Consider the following 21,671-nt stretch of genomic DNA (forward strand, 5'->3'; position numbering starts at 1 on the left):
GATATGACGCATGCCATGAATCATGACCCAACTCTCCAGTGATGGGACTTGAGATTTCCGCACTCAACCTCGGCTTATGTCACGGTCAATCAAGAGAAAGGAAGCTTTATGCGGGCAAAGCGCACGAGACGGGATCGGCAGAAATGTACCTCGATCAGTCATGGTGGCAGCGCACGGGACTTTCAGGGTACGACGTCCTCATGATGGTATTGGACGGCATGGATCAATCGCGTGTGCTCCGAGTATGGATGTATTACTAGTATGTAGTATCAAAGACAAAGTCAGCACGTCAGCACTGGGATGGATCAAGTAATCTCCCTCGATCACCAGCCCCCGGGGGGGGGGGGGGATCGAAGAGAATAACCAATCTACATTTTGAGATATTCGCCAGAATTATACTCTATTACACCGGTCATGGGTATCAGTTTACGGAACCCCAATCACACTAGACGATCTGTCGAAAGAGGAACCCGAAATAAAGTGGACTAATTAATGGACGTGAACCGTCCAATTTCCGGCCTAATTATGGGCGCCGTCCAATGCCCCGCCCGGGGTAAGATCACCCTTTCCAGTATGCCGACAATACCTCCCAAGGCTCCTCAAATACTACTCAATACTGCAATCCTCTCCTGTTCCGGATCAGATCATCCGCGGTCCTAGTTAATTGGATGTGTGATTACGAATACGTGCCCTCAGTGTGTGATTCCAACATTTGCACTCCCCCTTTAAATCCCACACCGCCCCATCTCTCTGTCTCTCGTTTCTTTTTCCTCTTCTTCTTCTTCTTCCTCTATTAGTTCCTTCCCAACCATCATTACGAACGCTCCCCCCCGTTCGGTCCAACTTCCACTCAGCCCAAGCAACAAGACGAGGCCAACACTGTTCATGACGGCACCCACCTCGACGCAGCAGACACCCAATGCAGAACGCGATTCGTATCAATCCCGCGCAGATACCTCCCTTCTATCACGGTGGGACTGACGATTCCTCCTGAACGACCTACTTCCCTTGGCGGTTTTGATCGGTTGCTGGTGCCAGAGAGTAATCCGATAGATTGTTGTACATACATATACGGCATACCCGTTTCTTTTGCTGCCCAGTTGACGATATATTACCTCCTGCGGAACCCGTACCCCAGCAGCCAACCGCACCCACTAGCTTACGACATTTCCCATACGGAAAGCAGGCCTTTCTGTTCGCCTAGCACGCCTCTGGACACCAAAGAAATCTATTCTCTCCCATGCGCCATTGTGTTCGCAACGTAAAACCCTGAGCTTGCTTCTACCAAGGCGACCCAAAATCCACGTCAATGCCCGGAAAACACCAGAACCTAGCCATCGCAACTCGAGGCTCCGCACTCGACCTGTGTTTAAGCCCAAGTCCGTAACTTCTCCTGGAATAGCCAAACGCCATGCTGATTTGCACACCAGATAGTAAACACTCAGTTGCTACAAGACAGGCAAACGCCGTCAGAAAACTGAATCATACAAGAACAAAGCCCTTGCGCCCTTTGGCAAAAATGGCTACCGTGTCGATAACAAGCGATCTAGAGCCATATCTGGCTTCCCTCCGCAGCTATTTAGCTAGAAACAGACCCGCGTCCCCCGGGTTGGAGGACCGGGTCGACGAGCAATCGAAATGCTCGTCCAAACATCATGGCACAGAGCATTCACGGCCACACGTGGAACGCCCCCAAGGTGCGAAAAACCACGAGAACCTTGGCGGTAGCCGTGTTATGACGCAGGATCGTTCATAACCGCGTGATGAAAGCCTGAGGCCATGTTTCTCTCTGTCGGGGTTGATTTCACCCAAGAAATACTATATATATGATGATTGAGTTGTCAGTCTCTTCCCAAGCAGAGGGGGATAGATGAAATAATGAAAACTTACCTTCCCAGTCCCATTCTTGCATAACACTGACCCAATGTAATTTTCCCCTGACGGTCTTTTCAAATTCGATGTTTTCCAGGGGAGATACCGCAGAACTCCGCCGCGGGTTCCCAGTTCCCCGGGAGGATATCGCCCGCTCATCAGCTGCTGGTCTTCTGTATGACTCTTTAGCAAACCTAGTGGGATGATTTAGATCCCCAGGTGCCATGTTCCCGTAGGGTAATCCATCTCTGCCAACCGGTTCCCGATCATCAAAGGAATTGGAGCGACCCGTCGCTCGGAACTGTCGCCGCTGCTTTTCGGCCTCAAACTGGTCTCGACGAATCCAAACTTCATGGACTACGTCTATGCAGCGATCGATGGAACCCAGCATGACACGGGTCTGGATGGATCCCCATCGACCTAGCACCCATTGCCGGTCTTCCTCCTGATCAGCTTCACATCCGGCGGCTAAGAGAGGAAACATTTGAATAATCGTTGTACGGGAGCTCGGTGGAACCGTGGCCAGCAGCAGTAACACTCGCTTGGCGAGCTCTGACGCCGGCTCACAAGGCATCTCCGGAACAGCTTGATGAAGATATAGAATAGTTGCCCAGCGATAAGCATGTGCGATCTGTAAACTATGTTGTACTTCGGAAGTTGGATCTTCCGGTGGTTCGAACCAGTCAGGGGGCTCCCATTGCTCAACACGCCTTTTCAACTCAATCGCCTCCGAAACGAGAGATATTGAGTTGGAATTAGTCCTCCGTACTCGTTGGATTAACTGGGCAACTCGATCTATGAGCGGAAATAGTGTGGTGGCGCAGCCCATCAGAGGGTCAATCTCATGCACTGCGCCTTTGGGAAGCTGGAGGATGGATAGATCAACTTTTTGATCTCCAGATTCCTCCAACGAGGTTAAGCGTGCAATGACATCCATATACAGCCAAGTGTTGTAAAGGAATCGGATCCTGTCTAGATCGGCTGCGCACAAACCAGCTTGCAATCCAAGTCCCACCACTTGTGATACCAACGCTTTGGCTCCTCGTAGGTGTTGAATACATGAACGTGTGTCCCGGTCCCAGGTGTCAGCAAATGCGAGCGCTAGGCTTGTGGCCAAAGCGGCATCCGCTCTCATATTTTGGATGTCCTGCACCATACAAGCGATGCTCCGGCGCATGTGCTCCATCCCGTGAACTCTCAAGGAAGGGTTTTTCTTACTGCAGTGGAAGGCAGACAGAGAAAAAATTGCGTGGTATAAGGCTGGCGTATCCTTAGCCAGGGGCCAGATCAAGGTCCGCCACGGATTTTCATGGGCCCCATCTTTCACGGATAGTATTCCGCAGGTGTATCGGTCGAAGTGCAAAATCAGCCTTTCAGGACTACTAGCAGATATTGTAGGCTCTTTGAATAGACCAAGGCTGATGTCTGTATTTCCAGACCGTGGAGACACACTGGTCCCTGTAAATTGGAACAGGGTTGGGCTCATACTTGGGTCGGACTGTCGGACGATCGCTTCTAGATCTTCACCATCTCCTTCTAGCAGGGCAGCGAAGCTAAACTCGTCGGATCCATGGAGGGTCTCTTCCCCGGGTATCGCGAGGGTGGTCTCCCCGGGGCTTGTATCAAACTCAGCGGTGGGAAGTGAGATATCCGATGGCCATGGAGACTCATCGGGCGGCACAATCTCTTCTAAAGGTGGCACAAAGACGTCCTCGTCCATGTGTCCCAAGTCTGTGTTTTCCAACAGACTAGTCGCGCAGAATGAGAGATTTTTCTGCGTACTGCGACGCTTGTTCAACGGACATGAAGAATCACTTAATTGAGGGGCAAGGGATTGAACAAAATGACTAGTGTCCATGGGGAGCGACTGCGACGCAGCCGTTTGATCTTTTACTTGTGCTGCTGAGTGCTCTGTGGTAGAAGATGAGATACTTAGGCTCGCTCTTCTGTTAGGAGGAGACGAGGTGACTATATGGCCATATCATCAGTTACTTGGCGATTCTCGTGAGGCTAAGCGGTACGCACCTTTTTTGCTCTTCGCCGTCGATACCCTCCCCGCAACGTTAGTTTCCTCGAATGGGCGCCACTTGAAGTCCTTTTTGTATCCTCCACATTCCACATTTCGTTTCTTGCACTGAAAACAAGTTGGCTTTGACTCGTCGCATTTTAACCGCTTCGCCTTGCAAGTGATGCAACCTGAATGGTGAAAGAGTTGAGAACGTCAGCGCACTGCGCGTTTATAGACCTCTGACTATTTTTTTCTTCTCTTTCTCCTCTCTATTTAATATTTTTTTTTTTTGGCTCGTCCAACTCATCTCTTCTTGAATAACTCAAAGAACTAGTGCTACCGTACCGTTACGGCTCTTTGATTGCTTAGGTTTTCCAGAGATAGGAGCATTTGTGACCGTCTGTCCTGATATCGATTTTGTAGTGGTGGGAGATTTGAGAGGCCTTGAAAGTCCACCGGTTGGAGAAATGGCGGGCTGAGGGTCTAAGATGGCAGATGGGGAAGGGATTTTGATGTCTTCCATGCCCAAGCAAAGAAGTGATGACATGGGTCCTGCCAGGATGGAAAATCGGTATCCAAAGGTGAGGAAGAAAGATGCCAAGCCAAGAAGGTGTGAGTTGTACAAACACAAAGATGCAATAATAATAATAATGAGAGAAGCACTTCCCAGTGGGAGTTCACGGAGATTGTGGGCTTCAACTCAAGATCCAGATGAGAGTCGAACAGATAAGGGTTAGCCGCCTCAGACGGGAAGGAAGTGGGATAGATAGGGAAGGGGCTCGAGTACTCCAAGTAATAGATAATGAAAGGCCGAAGGGTGAGGAGAAACCGGCATCAGTGATAAGAGTTGCACTAGGGCCGCAGGATTGCGGAGACAACTGGAGCAAGGCGGAAGGCGCGGACTGGATGCCGATCCAGTAGGCCAGAGCTCAGACCGGGACAAGACCTGAAATCCCCATAGGCATGAGGCGCACGGTTTTCTTTTTCTTTTTCTTTTCTTCTCGTATGCAATTCTATCTCTGGTTAAAAGAGAAGGAGGGGTACCAAAAGGGGGGGAATGTCGGCAAACACGGTGGACACTCACCTCGTAAATGAGTCCAGCGGATGGCTCTCCGTCGGCTAACCATGGGAGCCAAGATGCAGGAATTCAAAGTCATTGGAATTGATATCACGGACAGAAAGGGGCCAGTGGTTAATAAAATCGTCATGAATCAGTGATAGGGTTGGACGGACGCCACTCGGGGAGGTTAACAAATATGAGATGACGATTTAGACGGCGGTGGTTGGTTCGTGAGAGAAAAAGATTCCCCCCTCTTTTAGGTTTTGATAGGTGGTTTCCGACGAACGGAGTGAATTTTGGGACGGTCGATGGAAATCTGGAGTGGAAAAGTGGGAACCAGTACATGTACCGCCGTCCAAGCTAGTATACAACCGTACTTCGACCACGGTATGTACTGTCCCTCGTCGCAGGAACATCCACGTACCGCTTGTAATATACTGGTCCATACAACTAATTCGGAATTACAACTGCCCCAGCCGGTGACCTCACGTTGGCTCGCCAACTTCTCCAGCCCTGGAAAACCCCACATAACAACCGCCATGTGCGACAATATTGACGCACGGGTCGTTGGATGTGTGGCGGTTAGTCTTCCTTGACTGGGAATGATCTTTTTCTTTTTCCCTTCTTTTCTTTTTCTAGTCCTTTCGCTCGATATTTGACTGAGGGAGTTTCAAAGATGTCGCCCTTGATCCAGGCCCACCGGGGATGGTACTTGATCAGTACCAGGAAGTTGTCGCACTTCCAAAAGTACTTACGTTCTCGAACCAGGATCGTACCCGTTCAAGTCAGGTGTGCATTGTGACCATGCGACACGTGATAATGCATTGGCTTGGACATATAGCAATCCTACACATGTCCACTCCTTGTTCCAGATTCATGGGGTTCGAATCATTGTGGGCCATGTGTAACTATTTTAAAGTCCAGCGGAAACCTGCAACCTGTCATTATGTTGGATATCCTGTCATAAGACTGATTTCCTTCCTTGGGTTTCATTGATCAGTGAAATGATGACGAAGCCTAAGCTGGCTGACGTTCCATGGTTGGAGCTGGCGGGTTAACCAAGCTTCAAATCCCCTCCTTGATAGAAACCTTGAAGCCCTACAAGAAGCACAAGGAGTCTTTCGATTGAAATGAATATGTCGTGAGGCATGTACCCGGGGCGGACAAAATCATGCCCTTACTATAGCAATCAGTAGGAACCCCTCGAAAACCGAGAGATGCGGAGAATTTTCGGGAAACCGGTCAAGACACCATAGATCCTTCATTATTATTACTACCTGTTAGTATGAGACCCACCAGCCAAAACGAAAACAAAAACAAAGATTGAATATAGACTCCCCGCCAGGCAATAGTTGGACACATGACCTCCTTTCCACACTTATCTGCAGGGAGTCTAGAAGCAACACGCTGGATAGGGCCTGTACTAGTCATATGTGGCCGGTACTAGTACTTCGGTCCATTTCCGCGGGCGAATGATTCCTTCCATGGGTAATCTGATCGACAACCTCGTTGGCAACCTTGATCTGGCTGAAGAAACAACAAGAAGCAGCTCCTCTCCTTGAGTTGCATGTCAGCTTCTTATGATGCATTCTGATACCATCTCCTTGATGGTCTACAATGGCTGTCGTGTTTGAATGGGCATTAATGACCGACCAACGGATAAATTTCCTCAGATCTGCGTTCCGGAAACGAGTCCCCCACGTTCAACTCCACGTTTCCCCCGCTCCCCGCTTCTCCAACTTTTGGCTAGGAAAGTTTACCTGGCCACATCCCGAAGTCAATATCTCACTGACGGTATTTGCAAACTTTATCGGCTATCTATCCATCAGTGCTTCAAAGGTTCTATAATTCGACAAAGCCATTCATAGTCAATCAAGAATAGGATCTCCCTGATGCATTGGGTGTCAATGAGGCACTGACATCACTAAGAAATATCACTTCATAAAAGGTCGAGAAGTTCAATCGGCCATTGTTTCATTAATGTATCATCCATAGCTCACCAATATCTCACGGGCCCTTTGTCCGTCTTCAACCGGTAGAACCGAGCAACCCGAACCCGGCCCGGTCAGCTGACAGGTGGAGAGTGAACCATCAGGCGCTGAAGTCCTGACCGATCCGCCTCGAAAAGAATGTATCTTAGGCCTCGGATCTTGTGCGCATTGTCCATTACAGTGAGTACTAAGCTATATCCGAGGATCGCAATATTTGGCTTCCAATGTACTGTATTCAATAGTACGCGCCAACCAGATGCAAACCTGCGCCACCGATAAGTCATGGGATCAACCCTTACAGGTTATCGATGTTTAAACAAGTCACAGAACTGTTGGGATTCCCAATGATACTGTAAGACCGTTATTGTCATGGATGACGCGGACAGTTTTACGAGAACGCTATCCCTTCGGATGCTCACATGAACCCTTTCCTCGCATTGCACAATCGTTTAGCTACTGCTAGACTAGAATCAGATGCCATAAAGGGGGAATCATTAGGCGTACATGTAACTCTGGGAATGCCTGTTATCTTCTTAATTGGCTCATACATGCGGCCCAGACGATGTCTCGCTGCATCCCGGATCCTGGGCCTTCTTGACCCCAAATCGTTGTCCCAAGACAACGTATTGGGCCACGGTGAATGCTCTCTGGAAGCACATGCCATCCTTGTCGCGAAATGCCTTGATGAAATCGCGCTGCACCGCATCGTTGTCGAAAAATCCCAGCTGGTTGACATTTTCTTCTGTCAACAGTCGTTTTAAGCTGTTGTGTACGGGGCCATCTTCTTGGTATGTAAATGGTCCGACAAATGGGTGCTTGGTACGGTTATAGATTTCCTCCGTAACAAATGGCTTCATAGCTTCACGCAGGATATGCTTTTCGCGAAAGGTTTTACTCTCAGGATCATATCTGATTTTGAGACTTGGCGGGATATTATTTGCATACTCCGTAACGTAATGGTCAAGGAATGGCGGTCGTGTCTCAATCTGGTGGACCATGTCAATATTATCACCGATATAGCGGAGGATATAGTTCGCGAGAACGGTTTTCATCCATTGATACTGCGTTGAATGAAGAGGATGCCATTTCTCCATCATCTTGTGGAGGACCTGAACACCGAAGTTCTCTGCAAATGCTGTGGACGGGGGCCTCAGCATAAACTGATCGGTCCAGGATGAGTATGGCAAACTGATTATCGTGCTTAGTCGGGCGCTTAACGTGGTATTGTTAAGCATACGCTTTGTTGGAGCGGCCACTTCGTCCATGCCCACCGTGAGTACTCGATCTCTTTCCTCCAAGACTTTCCAAGCTTCTGCAATGTCAGCCTGCTTAGCCAGGGACTGTGGCCATGAAGGATCCGGCTCCAGAAGGAAATTTGGCAGCAAGTCAGAGTAGCCCGAGAAGTGCTCATCGGAGCCTTCGCCTACGATCGAAGCACTATTAACATAGCTGGTCATTGATGCTACATTGGACAGCGACGCTCACCTGTGAGGATGACCTTTTTTCCCATAGCCCTAGCGGCCTCAGCTACTGCCAGCCGCCCCATTCCATTGACATTGGCGGCCGGCGTTTCACTATACCAGACTGTATCCTCGAGCCTGGCGGCAATGGCCTCCTCATCCAAGTATATAGGGTGATATCCCACGCCTAACCACTCGGCTGTTCGTCGCGCGATCTCTGCCAACGTTCAGGGGATATGTTCAGGGGGAAATACCAAAGTTGTTAAACGTACCTGACTCGTCGAACCCACTATCCTTTTCAAATTGGACTGTGAAGCAGTCTATTTTTGAACGCTCACCGCTTGTGTCGTTTCCGAGCTTGGTTCCTTCCTGGACAAGCTTCACGGCCATACCTGCTATGGCGGACGAGTCTAGCCCTCCACTCAGGTAGATCCCCAGGCCCACATCAGCACGCAGTCGGATTCGGACAGCGTCGAGCATAAGCTCCCTGACTCTATCTATTACTTCGTCTTCGGAATGCGGGTAGACTGTTTTCTATATCCGGTCAGAATCTCAATGGGATGCGTGCTTGTTGGGTGTCCCTTACTTTATCTGGATAATCGGTATCCCAGTACATTCCCACTTCAGGTGTCTTGAAGTTCTGACTGACCATATACTGACCAGGGGCAAGCTGAGTGATCGTCAGATACAAGCAACAGCAATGAAAATACTTATCTACGACATCCCAGGGACTGGGTGTAGATTGTACGTACTCTATGCACCCCTTTGAAGAACATTCGCGAGCCGCTCATCCAGGCTCCTTCCCTGATACATGTGATATCCCATTGTGGCTTCCAGCCAAAAGGCAGGAAAGACTTCATTTCCGTAGCGACTAAAAGCCGATTGCCAACCATGGTATAGTACAGTGACTTGACACCATATCGATCACGGGCTGTCAAGAACAGCTTGCGATTCGCGTCATAGAGGACAAGAGCAAACTCGCCTCTTAATTTGTTGAGAAAGGAGATTCCGTAATGTCGGTAGAGTGCGATGACGATTTCACAATCGCTGTTACTTTTGAAGCTGTATTCATGAGCCAGCTCCGTTCGATACTGCTCATGGTCATAGAGCTCGCCATTGACGACAGCATGAATCGCGTTCTCGCTGTCGTGGAAAGGCTGGTTCCCTGCAGGACTCAGGTCGATGATGGAGAGTCGGACATGTCCCAGACCTTGTCGCAGATTAATTCCTCGCAATCGGCTATTTGTGGAATACAGATTACCTACCAACCCTGTGGTCCGGGCTGAACCAACGACCACGCGCATCTGGACCTCGATGATTGACTAAGTCTAAGCTTTCCTCGAGCTGTTCCTCTAGGCCGAGGAAATCATTGGCACAGTGAGCACAACCAGGTGTTCCCCCCACAGTCACGAAGGCCGTTAATCCACACATGGCGAGGGTATCGAGACAGTGAAGTCAATGTGAGATGGGGGAAGATGGAGAGAGAGGCACAGCACCGAATATGTAACGTGCCCACCCTCAGATTGCAAAGAAAGGGGAATAAGCTTATATCTCTATTGGAGATGCTCAGAGCGTCCAAGTTCATTGTCCTTATATGTATGTCAGACCTTACATCCCTGTCTTATACGATGCTTACGGCCCAGCCACTACATCTGTTGTCCACACAGGAGCAATCATGGAAGGCCTTGTGTGATGATGCGCCACCAACTCGACGATGCAAACTCTGTTCTCGTCCGATACAAGGCAAGTTGATCGGCGTTTGGCCCCATATACTAGTAGCGACGGTTCTCATTTGTTGGAAGTTCATGGGGGGCCAGGGGTACATACAAGAATGAGACGTCATCCTTTGTTACATTCAAGAGGCACACTTGGAGAGTGTTGGCCCATCCAATAGATATTAGTGCTCGTGCTCGGATGTAACAGCAGTAGAGAGACTCTTTGTTCGTTGTTGTAGCGAAAATCGGCACTTCCATCGCAGGGATGGCGGGGAAACGGGAACCCCAGAGCCGACCGAGGTTGGCGGGTCGGCCCATCTCTCTTTAGTCATTATCGCCGCGGAGGTAACATCATAAATGAAACTATTCCTTTCCATCTTTTCTTCCTTTCCTTTCCTCTCTTCTTCCCTTTCCTCCAGACACCTTTCACTTGATCGTGAATCTATCGCACTGTCTTAGATCATGCTTCGATCAATTCCTCGTCGAATCCCTCGACGCCTTCCGACTCCCTCGTCCCCATCTCGCCTCGCCCTGCGTTCCTTCACATGCGGTTATCCGCGGATGTCGGTGCCACCGCTATCCGCTGTTGAACCCCCCGTGTCGACAGCATTACCAAGCGATTCCTACCAACTTCTATCGACGGCTGACAAGGCTGGAGCAGCTGAGGATGCTTTGTACGAGCAACAGATCAAAGATGTGGAAGCGTGGTGGCAGTCGCCGCGTTTCGAGGGCATCAAGCGGCCCTATTCGGCTGCGGACGTTGTCAGTAAACGCGGCTCAGTACAACAGACGTACCCCAGCTCCTTGATGGCGCGGAAACTGTTCAACTTGCTGAATGAGAGAGCGGCGGAAGGCAAACCAGTTCATACCAGTAGGTGTCCGTTCAATACAGAACGGGCGAGTACGACGCTGACGATGCCTTTACAGTGGGCGCCATTGATCCGGTGCAGATGACGCAGCAGGCCCCGAACCAAGAAGTCCTGTATATTTCCGGTTGGGCATGCTCCTCTCTTCTGACTACTACCCATGAAGTATCGCCAGACATGGGTGACTACCCGTACAACACCGTTCCGAACCAAGTCCAGCGACTGTTCAAAGCTCAACAACTGCATGATCGCAAGAACTGGGACGCTAGACGGAAATTGACCCCCGAGGAGCGGAAATCTACCCCTTACGTAGATTTCATGCGACCGATTATCGCGGATGGAGATACTGGGTATGCTATGCGATTGAACCCTGTGAGAATTCAGTGACTAATGGCCACTCTTGTAGACACGGAGGACTCTCTGCCGTCCTAAAGCTTGCCAAGCTCTTCGCTGAGAATGGCGCTGCTGCGGTCCATTTCGAAGACCAGCTCCATGGCGGAAAGAAGTGCGGTCACCTCGCAGGCAAGGTCATTGTGCCCGTGGGCGAGCATATCAACCGGCTTGTTGCCGCTCGTTTCCAGTGGGATATGATGGGCTCTGAGAACCTCCTGATCGCCCGCACAGACTCGGAGAGTGGAAAACTGCTCAGCAGTGCTATCGATGTGCGCGACCACGAGTTTATCTTGGGTGTTACAGAGGAGGTCGAGCCTCTGGCAGAAACCTTGCAGGCAATGGAGCGGGAAGGCGCTGCCCCTGCCGAGATCGATGCTTATGAAATGGACTGGGTCAAGAGCCACAAGCTTGTCACCTTCGACGAAGGTATTCACATCTGTTTCCCTGTCTGAATTATCCATATACTGACCTTGTTAGCTGTTGACGCACACCTCGAGAGAGAAGGGGCGGCTCAGTCCGTCAGGGATGCATACAAGACGCGAGTCCAGGAGAATCCCGACCTCTCTATTACCCGCCGGAAGGCCCTCGCAAGTGACTACACCAAGACCCCAGTGGTCTGGTCCTGGGATATTCCCCGGACGCGGGAAGGCTACTACCATTACAAGGCTGGCTTCCCAGCAGCCACCAAGCGAGCCAAGGAATTTGCCCCCTATGCAGACCTACTCTGGGTGGAAACCGGCGATCCCAACGTCGAGAAGGCTGCCAAGTTGGCCGGCGACGTACGGAGCGCCTTCCCCGGCAAGAAGCTGGTCTACAATCTGAGTCCGTCGTTCAACTGGATGGGACAGGGCTTCACCGAAGAGTCCCTCAAGTCATTCATCTGGGACCTTGCCCCGCACGGGTAAGTTGCGTTTACTGACATGAGTAATTACACAAACTAATACGCTATTTCCTACAGATTCGTGCTGCAACTGATCTCCCTCGCCGGCTTACACACCAACGCCACCGTGACAACGGAGCTTTCTCGTGCCTTCAAGGACGAGGGCATGCTCGCGTACGTGCGCCAAATCCAGGCACGTGAGAAGGAACTCGGGGTCGAGGTCCTTACTCATCAGAAATGGAGCGGTGCGCCGTACATGGACGGGATCCTGGGTGCCATCCAAAGCGGCAACAGCAGTAGCAAGAGCATGGGAGAAGGAAACACAGAAAAGGGTAAGATCTTTTACTACTATCACCATACAGAGCCCTGTTACTAACTTGACGTGCAGGTTTCTAAAAAGGTGTCGGCGGATACAGACCTGACAAGGTCAAACGAGAGTCGATGTTTAGTGATGCATTGAATGTAAACCATAGACCCCTATTTACGACTGTTAATTTTTTTTTTTTTTTGCCCACGTCAGGAATATACCTAGTAATCTTTAACTTTCCTGTTCTCCTTAGATGTAACGTCTACTCTCACAGAATACACAACTATAGCATAAATAGATCCTCCATCCCATCGACCACTAATCAATCCATAAAACCCATGATCAGCACAAGACCATACCAAGCACTCAAAGTAGCAAAAGGCAAAAAAAAAAAGAAAGAAAGAAAGAAAGAAAGCAAAAAAAGAAAAAAAAAACCAGCTAGAATCCCAAACCCAATAACCCAATAAACTGGGAAAGCAGGTAAGTACACCCAGCCCAATAACCATTTAAACACGAAGTACAACATGCATAAAAGCACATATGTATGCATATTATGTACTCAATATAAATCTCCCAACAAAAAATTATATACGGCCCGAGAATAAGTACACCGTACCGGCCGTCCATAGTTTAAACCTGTAGTAGTTAAGTAGTGAGTAATTTTACCTTGATAATGCTTGTTTTCTTTTTTCTTTTTGGTTTAAGGTTTATTGGGGGGGAGGTATTACTGTACGCTATACTATACTGCGTTACGGATTTTTTTTAGCTTCTTTGGTATTATATGTACTCCGGTACTACTACTAGTACTTACTAACATACTTACTGCCCGTACCTGTATAGCTGTATAGCTGTATAGTTGTATAGTGTATCCGATTCCATGGCTTGGTGATTAGTGGGTATTTACGGTATCCTATATCTAGATCTAGATCTTGTTTGGTTCTTTTTTTTCGCTAGTTTTATTGGTGATACTGTTTTATGTTATTATTCTTGTGGTTCTGGTGGTCATGCTAAGATTTATATATCTCCGATCAGTTAAAAGGGCTTCATTCTCGTAGAGATACAGGATATTCACATTGCACTGCTAATATGAAAAAAGGATCGGGAAGTATAAAAGAGTAGAAATTCACCAGTCTTGCACCTCCAGACAAAGAAATCGAAATACCTTACAGTAGTAACAGCCAGAAACGAAGAGAAGTCGTAAAGAACATGGGTGGTCCACGGACGCATCAAGCGGACTCGTGATTGGGATGAGGCAAAAAGCATGTATCCAGATCAACAGGGCTTAAACACTGGCAAAGCTCAAGACATACTCTGGGGCAGATAGAGAAACAAGTTGCGAAGAAACTAAAGCACAATTTTTCCCCTCAAAAAATTACTCGCTGAAGAACCGACAAAACAGCTGCAATATCGTAGCAGATTAATTGACACGGAACGAATCAAAGATGACTAGAATGCGGTCAGTCACGTCTTGCATGCACGGGATTGCGATTCCGACTAACCTTCATGGCCCCTGCGGCAACCACTGCCAACCCACATCAAGGTGTTCAAAAATGCGTAGCGCTCGTCGCCAGTCTCCATGGTGAGATTGATACGGTACTTGTACGTGTTGGGGTTGATCGTGTCCGCGACGCCCGGATCGTTGACCTTGTCCAGAACGTCCTTGGCGCCTGTGAGCCACCCATTGGTCTTCACGATGATATAAGCCGGGGGATCATCTGCGGTTTGAAGCATGTAGCTTGCGCGAAGGCTGGTCGCGGATTCCTTGGTCACAATCTGCGAATCTTGTCCTCCGGGCTAAAAACTTAGTCAGCTTATCGCGCTCGAAATCATTGGTTGGTGAATCCTCCAACATACCAGCACGATACCCTTGCCCCATCTGCCAGCCCATTGGCCACCAACAAACGTGACCCAATCTCTCTGGCCCCAAAGGCTCTGGCCAACAGCCACCTTCGGGTTCATCTTTATGCTCATGCGGAAGTCCAGTTCAAGAGTAGGCGCGGGGATCTGCAATGAGCGAGCCACGTCGCCTTCAGGGAAAGTGTGGAGGAGGTTGTTGGCGGGGATCGAATCCTTCATCACGCTGAGGTAGGTGGGACATTCCAAGAGATGTTGACGCTGGCGGCTCGTGTTCTTGGCGCGGACTTGCTGGCAATAGATGCATTGGACGGAGAGACACTGGGCCCCAGTCAGACAGGGATGCTCGGCAATATCAGGCATGGCACTAGCGGAGGCATATCTTACCTTGTCTTCCTCCTTCGCACGAAACTCGACAAACGCAGCATGCACATCATCCAAAGGAGGAGCGGGCAAACTTGAGGACGAAGTTTTCGGTTTAGACTTGGGAGTCGCACGAGCAGCTTGTTGCGATGGGGGACCAGAGGATGTGCCGGTGGGGCCGGAAGTTGGAAGGGAAGCGCGGCCTGGCATATTCTGCAGTGGCGTCTGCATTGGGGTAGCATGGGGATTGACACCGTTCGACATCATGGGCCCGTTGGGAGTAGGCAGGGCACCTGGGCCAGGACCAGCGCCTGGTGCAGTGGCTGTAGCGCCATTGGGAGTAGGAGGGTATCCATTGGTAGCACCGATACCGTTGGGGGCGGACGGAGCAGTCTGAGACTGAGCCTGGGGGTTGGTATGGCCACGGAGACCGGGGCACTCCAGCAGGTGCTGCTTCTGACGCGAGGTGTTTTTGGCGCGGATCTGCTGGCAGTAGATACACTGGACGGAGAGACACTATCGCGCAAACAAAGTGGTCATGTCAGTATCGCGGTGTTGGGGCGGCGGGCTGAAATATTACGGAAAATACAAAGACACGCACCTTATCGTCTTCCTTGGCGCGGAACTCGACGAACGCCGCGTGAACTTCCTGGTCGACGGTACGACCCATGTTCACGACAAAAGGATTGATGAAATCGATGGTGGATGGATTATCTGAAGCGATTAGATTAAAGAAAGAGATGATCGCAATGGCTCAGTCGACGGAACAGGATGGAGGTACGGGCGCTGGTCGAGCAGAAGGCAGCGAGACTCGGGGGAAGAAAGTGAAAAGGAAAGAGTTGACGGGCAGGAGAAAAACGAGACGAGACGAGACGGTGGCGGTTAAGTTACGCGAGCTCGTCAGGACGAAAACCTTACCGTCGGCGTAAGTTTGATCCCGCGGCTGATACCATTCCTGAAATTACCAATCCATTTCGCTCTTCTCTGATGCCAACTGAGCATTATTTTCCCTTTCCCCTGCTAATTCACTCTATCTTCAAAATCACGCCATTATCAACTTCTTCTTATCACTCGTTTCCGCCTCCATTGTCTTGCTATGCTTGCCAACGCCTTCTGGTGTGAAGCCTTGTCTCTCAGGTGGAAAGTCTAAAATTGTCACGCGGCAAATGCTGACTCAAGATGGTTTTACCCAATAAGCATGCGCAGATAGTGTACGGCATACAAGGGAGCCTTAATTCAATACAGTTATTTTAAGAACCAAATAAACTATGAATACCTCCAGAGATGTAAAGTGAATGGGAGGTTCCATTGAAAGCTCAACTCAATCCAAATACTGTACTGACAATCCTCCTTTTCTGCGATACCCGGTACCCTCGTACTGTATAGCGGATACGCCCATACAAAAGTACACTCGGGTCAGGTACTGATCGGCGCTTACAGTTCATCATACCGCGTCAGCACAAACTCACCACCCTCCAAGCCCAATTCCCATCTTTCACCGGGTATCAAATACGTGAAAACCATCCTTATCAGTGCCAGTAAATTCGTACGTAGTTTATTTCACCCCGTAGATCTCGAAACCTTGGGATCTCCAGTTGACCAACACCACGTCACACAGTCAACTCCAAGCCCAGCACCAGATCGGATCGGATCAGATCAGATCAACTCAGATCCTCTGTGTACACAGTAAAGGAGGTTGCGTTGTGGGCACAGCCACCACCAAAATCACGCGTTCCGTGTCTGCGCGGGAAGGCCTAATCTCATGTCTTAGACTTCACTCCATTGTTCTTCTGCCTTAGTAATTGCTTGAGGTAGAAATAGAGGTTCATTTGGGGATGTTCTAGGCGAGGGTCTGTCTATCTATAGATATACTTTGGAACGGAGCCCAACCGCATCTGGTTTACAAAACAACGGATAGTTTATTTACCATGCGGGTTGATTACTGCGTACCTTGGATGTGACGGGTGTTTGGCGATGGTTACCTGCTGGTTCTTCGTCTTGGTTTTGCCCCCTGGTAATACTGTATCTTCATACATTTGGTATGGCCCTAATTATGACCGTGTTTTTCAGTGGGAATATAACCAGCTGTCACGCTATGCTTTACAATGTTTGGTCGGCTTTTCCAAGGTCAAGATCTGAAACTTATTACGAGAAGAAAAAGAGAAAGGAGATTATACTTGGCACTGCAGAATAGAAAACGAGCTGATGATAACGATGGGGAAACATAAATAGGAAAAAAAAGAAACGACCGACCAGGGACTCGAACCCTGAATCTTTGCTTTACTACAAGTGGAACCACCATAGGAGAGCAACGCCTTACCATTAGGCCAGCCGGCCGAAGGTTGATGCAAAAGACCGGTAGTAAGCACTATAAGGTAAATAAAATACAAAGCACCCAACATCGCTAACTTCGCCTGATAGGGCCGGAAGCAGTCTTGCCCGCCGTCGGATATAGGCCCATATTGGGTACTATTACCTATCGATTCCTATCAGGCATTGTACATTTCACCGTTTATTGTTGGGATTGAAGCAATATGGTATATTTAATTAGTAAGTTAAGTATGTCCATTGGTCAAAAGTCGATATATACAGTCATAAAAGCATACATGATATACTTGAAAAAATAGCTTCTACCACCCAAATTTCTCAGCATGTAGATATATGCCTTGTGCCCCTGTTCCCTTATGCACTGCCCGTTCGTCGCTCAAGTACACCACACTCCGGCGCACATCGTCTGATAGACCCTGCGGCCCACAGACCACCACGGCACTTTCGCCTTCGGCTTTCTCCAAGACTTTGCGAATAATGGTTCGTGGTCGCGGTCGACCGGAGAACATGGGAAGCTCGGGCGCCCTAACTGGCGCAGCTTTAATATCCAGCTTCTCTGGTTCCGGCACCGGAACCTGAGAGGCAGGGGCATGACCGGAGCAGGAACATTTATGTTCGGTGATGCTGTCATTGTCCTCGTCTTCAATGGCAGTTGTGCAGCAGCATCCACCATTAGGAAGGCAGCCATTCTGTGATGCGGAATCCGTGGAAGAAACCTTGGAGATCGAATGGGTCGAAACATCGTCCTTTTTGCTGCGTTTTTCATCGGTGATAGCAGCTGGTTCGATAGTCTTGGTATCTTGACGAGTGCTGACAATTGTGGATTCAGGCTGGGCCTGCGAGCAGAGAGTCTGGGCTTGTTGTGGCTGTGGCTCCAGCTTTTCGTCACAGGTCACATATATGCTCAATTCGATCTCTCGGATCATGTCGGGCTGAGCACGACGACATTCTTCTACGTCAGACAATACGGACTGTAACTGCGTCTCAAACCAGCTAAGTTGAGCCCGCGACTTGATCACCCATACAAAACGGATACGTTTGGTCGGCGTGAGGCGTGGGGATTTGTTGGACTGCTCCTTCGCTCCGAGACATTCCATTTTCCATTGTGACACAATATCTCGCAGACAGGGTATAATGAAAGTCACACCCATCCCTCCCGCAAGCAGTACCACACTGTCGAACTGACGGAGAGGTCTCATCCTTCCGTATGGTCCGTCAATGAACACGGTACGGGCCGGTTTTACAGCGGCAGTATCCCCGGAGCCTAAAACGTGGTGATGTTTAGATGCATAACGGAAGAACCGCCGAGTGCCTCCTTTCTCAGAGCGTACGAAAAACTCCATTTTGTTGTCCGCAGGGATAGAGGCGATGGTGAATGGGTGGCTTTGCAGGGGTACTATCGAATGACATGTCAAGAACACGTGCTGTCCGGGTTCCCATCGGATGCCCGGGCTGTCGATTGTAATGCGAGTGACATTTCCTGGTAAGGGAGTAAAAGACGCCCGGTTAGCCCAGAGAGCATGCTTCGTCTCCGATGTGGAGCGGTGGAAGATGGACAAATTGGCATATGTGGCCCATGCGTATCGCGCGACGCGGTCAAAAACGAGCAACCCGATAGAAATCCACACCCACACCTTGACTTCTTGCGCGGCGTGTAACCAAACTGCAACAGTAAATCCAACAAATGTCACGAGGTGTTGTAAGACGAAGAATTCATAACTGAGTCGTCGTATGGGCGCCATAGATGATAGGACGATAAATGTCAGAATACACCACGCAGCAAAGCCCCGTTGCGACAAGGGATCGTTTTTCAGTTGGTACGTGATGTAGTCGTAGCGTCCCCAGCTCCGGAACCAAAAGCCCATATGAATCGTAACCGTTAGCCAGAGAGTCCGGGAAATCCAGCGATGGAACCAATTTAATCTCTCATAACTCATGCCGACGAGGAGTCCAATGATGTTCTGTCTTCCTGCCAGCAGGAATATCAGAGGCATCTGGGCAATAGCTACAAATCCGGTGCGATAGCCAACATTTTCCCATGACCATTGGTCCGTTGTGTCTAACTTGTAGAAGCAGAAGACAAGGACCACGACTAGATTGGCTAAGATGATGGCTAGTGGACCTAGCGGAGCAAAGTGGAAGATACGGCCACCTAGTGACCATGGGGGCAACGTTGCGTAGCTTGCTTCTCGAACGATGGCCGTTAGAGTAGCGCATGTGTTGAAGAATAGTGATTTGGGTTTGGACGGGGTGAGAGTGGAGTCCCGTAGTCTATAGCTGCGAGTAAGCTTTCTTGTATCTCTTGATGCACACAGGCGGGGCATACTGACCTTTGAAATGCGAGGAGATTATTGAAAGCATTGACTGCTGTCCCAGCAGCTATGGCGCTTCCTACCACAGCCCAGTACATCTTCTGGAGATAGAAGAGGCCTGGCACGCCATCGCCCATGGACATATGGCCCATTGGGCCCATGTCCATCCCACCCATCGACATGGTGGCGTTGTGCGTGTTTGTTTCTTTGCGATGTTCGGTTGTGACGGATATGGGTTAATCTTCAATCGAGAATAATAACCATTAATTGAATAACGCTATTGCGGGGTATCATGTCATCTTTTTGAAGTTCTCACGTGGTGGTATCTGCGTCGACTGAAGCGTGATTCACCGGGAAATCAGTAGGAAGTCATGATTGGTGTGAAGAGAAGGAGAAGAGGGAGAAAGAGGGATAGATGTAATTAGCAGAAATGACCGAAAAGATCCCATACGCTTATCGGATGGATAGAACAACCAGGTCTCCATCGAGTTAAGTAATTATTAACGCGTGTTCTCTGCATGAATTTTATTTCCATTATTTGGTTTGTTTCCATTTCCACCCCGAAGACTAATAATCTGCTCAGACTACAAGGTAGATGTTTGCGGATGGAGCCCTAATCTCTGGTCCATGATTGGCCTCGGTCCTTAAAATGTGCTCACGTCTCCACCCTTCGGCTGCTGGTGTGACACTTGGCTCTGGTCCGCATTCAAGCCCGTCTGGTTTGTCTCAACTTTTAATAAAGATCCCAACGCCGGCTCTAATCATCATGGCATTCTCTCTCCACTACGTCGTGTTTTCTTTTCCCTCTTCTCGCTCGCCCTTTTCGCCTTCCCTCCTCAGCATCCCGAGCATCGCTACTTGACTGCAACGACAACTATCTTGTCAATCTCTTGATTGATTTCAGGAAAGAGATCTGATATCCGATATAGCGGGGCGCATTTATCGATATCACTATTTTAAAGACTCACCCGCAGAGGGAACTCCAAAGCCGTCATCATGGATATGAGCAGCATGGATCATTCGTCACACTCGTCCTCTTCGTCATCCTCATCATCCATGACAATGTCGATGGCAATGGTCTTCGTTAATACCCAGGACACACCCCTGTTCTCGAATCAGTGGACTCCGTCATCCAGTGGCGCGTATGCTGGCACGTGCATCTTCCTTATCATTCTATCGATTATTGGCCGACTCCTGGTTGCGTTCAAGGGCGTCATGGAACAGTACTGGTTGAATGCTCATTTGAATCGTCGCTACGTGACCGTCGCGGGCAAGTCAACGGAAGCTGGTCGTATCGACGCCGACCCGGATGCCAAAGTGGCTTCACTCGTGTCAGCACAAGGGGTGGAAGAGTCCGTCAAAGTTGTGCGCCGGGCTACACACGAGCCCCTTCCGTTCAGATTTAGTGTTGATCTGCCGCGAGCATTCCTTTTTCTCTTGATTACAGGGGTATCATATCTGCTGTATGTATTGACTCACCATTCCTCGTTGACTCAAGTACTAATTCCCTTTCCAGCATGTTGGCTGTCATGACTATGAACATTGGCTACTTCTGCTCTGTGTTGGGTGGCGCTTTTCTAGGCGAACTGGCCGTGGGGCGGTATATACAATGGAATGAGCATGGCCATTGACGACACTTTTGCAGCCATGATTCTTATTTTCCATGTTTGCAATCTGAGTTTGGCGTTTGGACACTTGATATTGCCACCAATGGCTCTGGAGTCAAGGCGAGCATTGCATGCATTTAGTGGAGTTTGGAGCGTTTCAATGATTTTTCCGTGATACCTCTATCAGTTGTTATTATCATGAACTTTCCTCGGAGGTACCAATTGCGAGACCATGTGCCCACTTTCATGTCAATGATTGCCAGTAAGATAAATATTAATTTTCCATGTGGCACTTGAATGCCACCTCAGGCGATGTTACCTCGCCTAGGAAATTTTCCGGGGCTTTCGGTCTCATAATTGTCTTTCCCCTTTGACTACTAGTACATGAGCTCATTCCAGCCCAATAAACTTCAACTAGGGTTCGGGTCAAGATGGCGCGATGACTGAACGCTGGAGTGCCTCAGGCCCAAGGATCTCGGTCGTGGTTGATTTGTGCCTCTCCCCATTGGTCCACATTGCCGACCATGGGGCTCCACCTGCAAACTGCAGGTGCTTTGAAGCTTTGAGAAGATATGAGCACATTTCCTAGCCGTTTCCATCTTAGCCTCTGTGCGCACGTTCTTGATCCATGTCAAGCAAACACGATGGCGCTCAA

The 21,671-nt window shown here is 49.4% G+C and overlaps 6 protein-coding genes and 1 non-coding gene across 7 annotated transcripts; 2 read left to right on the forward strand and 5 right to left on the reverse strand.

Moving 5' to 3' along the window:
- Positions 1-1,804: 1,804 nt before the first annotated feature.
- BDV37DRAFT_286419 (fungal specific transcription factor domain-containing protein) lies at positions 1,805-3,730 on the reverse strand (the record flags this gene model as incomplete). The annotated part of the gene is made up of 2 exons (XM_032087915.1): positions 1,805-1,818; positions 1,891-3,730. The coding sequence occupies 2 exons, from the start codon at positions 3,728-3,730 to the stop codon at positions 1,805-1,807; spliced, it is 1,854 nt and encodes a 617-aa protein (XP_031937995.1).
- Positions 3,731-7,069: 3,339 nt separating this feature from the next.
- Positions 7,070-10,281, reverse strand: BDV37DRAFT_296753 (asparagine synthetase B family protein). The gene is made up of 6 exons (XM_032090176.1): positions 9,657-10,281; positions 9,144-9,601; positions 8,978-9,046; positions 8,664-8,925; positions 8,417-8,608; positions 7,070-8,354 (listed from the first exon to the last, which is right to left on the reverse strand). The coding sequence occupies exons 1-6, from the start codon at positions 9,820-9,822 to the stop codon at positions 7,474-7,476; spliced, it is 2,028 nt and encodes a 675-aa protein (XP_031937996.1). The 5' UTR covers positions 9,823-10,281; the 3' UTR covers positions 7,070-7,473.
- Positions 10,282-10,568: 287 nt separating this feature from the next.
- Positions 10,569-12,621, forward strand: BDV37DRAFT_286421 (methylisocitrate lyase ICL2; the record flags this gene model as incomplete). The annotated part of the gene is made up of 5 exons (XM_032087916.1): positions 10,569-10,977; positions 11,034-11,322; positions 11,379-11,791; positions 11,843-12,266; positions 12,324-12,621. 5 exons carry the CDS (start codon positions 10,569-10,571, stop codon positions 12,619-12,621), a joined length of 1,833 nt encoding a protein of 610 aa, XP_031937997.1.
- Positions 12,622-13,551: 930 nt separating this feature from the next.
- BDV37DRAFT_257153 (uncharacterized protein) lies at positions 13,552-15,652 on the reverse strand. The gene is made up of 5 exons (XM_032082912.1): positions 15,371-15,652; positions 14,794-15,285; positions 14,407-14,727; positions 14,052-14,346; positions 13,552-13,998 (listed from the first exon to the last, which is right to left on the reverse strand). Exons 1-5 carry the CDS (start codon positions 15,437-15,439, stop codon positions 13,970-13,972), a joined length of 1,206 nt encoding a protein of 401 aa, XP_031937998.1. The 5' UTR covers positions 15,440-15,652; the 3' UTR covers positions 13,552-13,969.
- Positions 15,653-17,014: 1,362 nt separating this feature from the next.
- BDV37DRAFT_t179 lies at positions 17,015-17,106 on the reverse strand. The gene has a single exon. It is a non-coding gene; the product is annotated as a tRNA-Arg (tRNA).
- Positions 17,107-17,343: 237 nt separating this feature from the next.
- On the reverse strand, positions 17,344-19,934 carry BDV37DRAFT_257156 (ferric reductase family protein). Its single transcript, XM_032082913.1, has 2 exons — positions 19,428-19,934; positions 17,344-19,368 (listed from the first exon to the last, which is right to left on the reverse strand). Exons 1-2 carry the CDS (start codon positions 19,589-19,591, stop codon positions 17,400-17,402), a joined length of 2,133 nt encoding a protein of 710 aa, XP_031937999.1. The 5' UTR covers positions 19,592-19,934; the 3' UTR covers positions 17,344-17,399.
- A 230-nt stretch (positions 19,935-20,164) lies between these two features.
- BDV37DRAFT_257157 (copper transporter family protein) lies at positions 20,165-21,472 on the forward strand. The gene is made up of 2 exons (XM_032082914.1): positions 20,165-20,872; positions 20,926-21,472. The coding sequence occupies exons 1-2, from the start codon at positions 20,406-20,408 to the stop codon at positions 21,038-21,040; spliced, it is 582 nt and encodes a 193-aa protein (XP_031938000.1). The 5' UTR covers positions 20,165-20,405; the 3' UTR covers positions 21,041-21,472.
- The last annotated feature ends 199 nt before the right edge of the window (positions 21,473-21,671 follow it).

Source organism: Aspergillus pseudonomiae (assembly GCF_009193645.1).
Source record: "Aspergillus pseudonomiae strain CBS 119388 unplaced genomic scaffold BDV37scaffold_75, whole genome shotgun sequence".
In the NCBI taxonomy this organism is placed as follows: domain Eukaryota; kingdom Fungi; phylum Ascomycota; class Eurotiomycetes; order Eurotiales; family Aspergillaceae; genus Aspergillus; species Aspergillus pseudonomiae.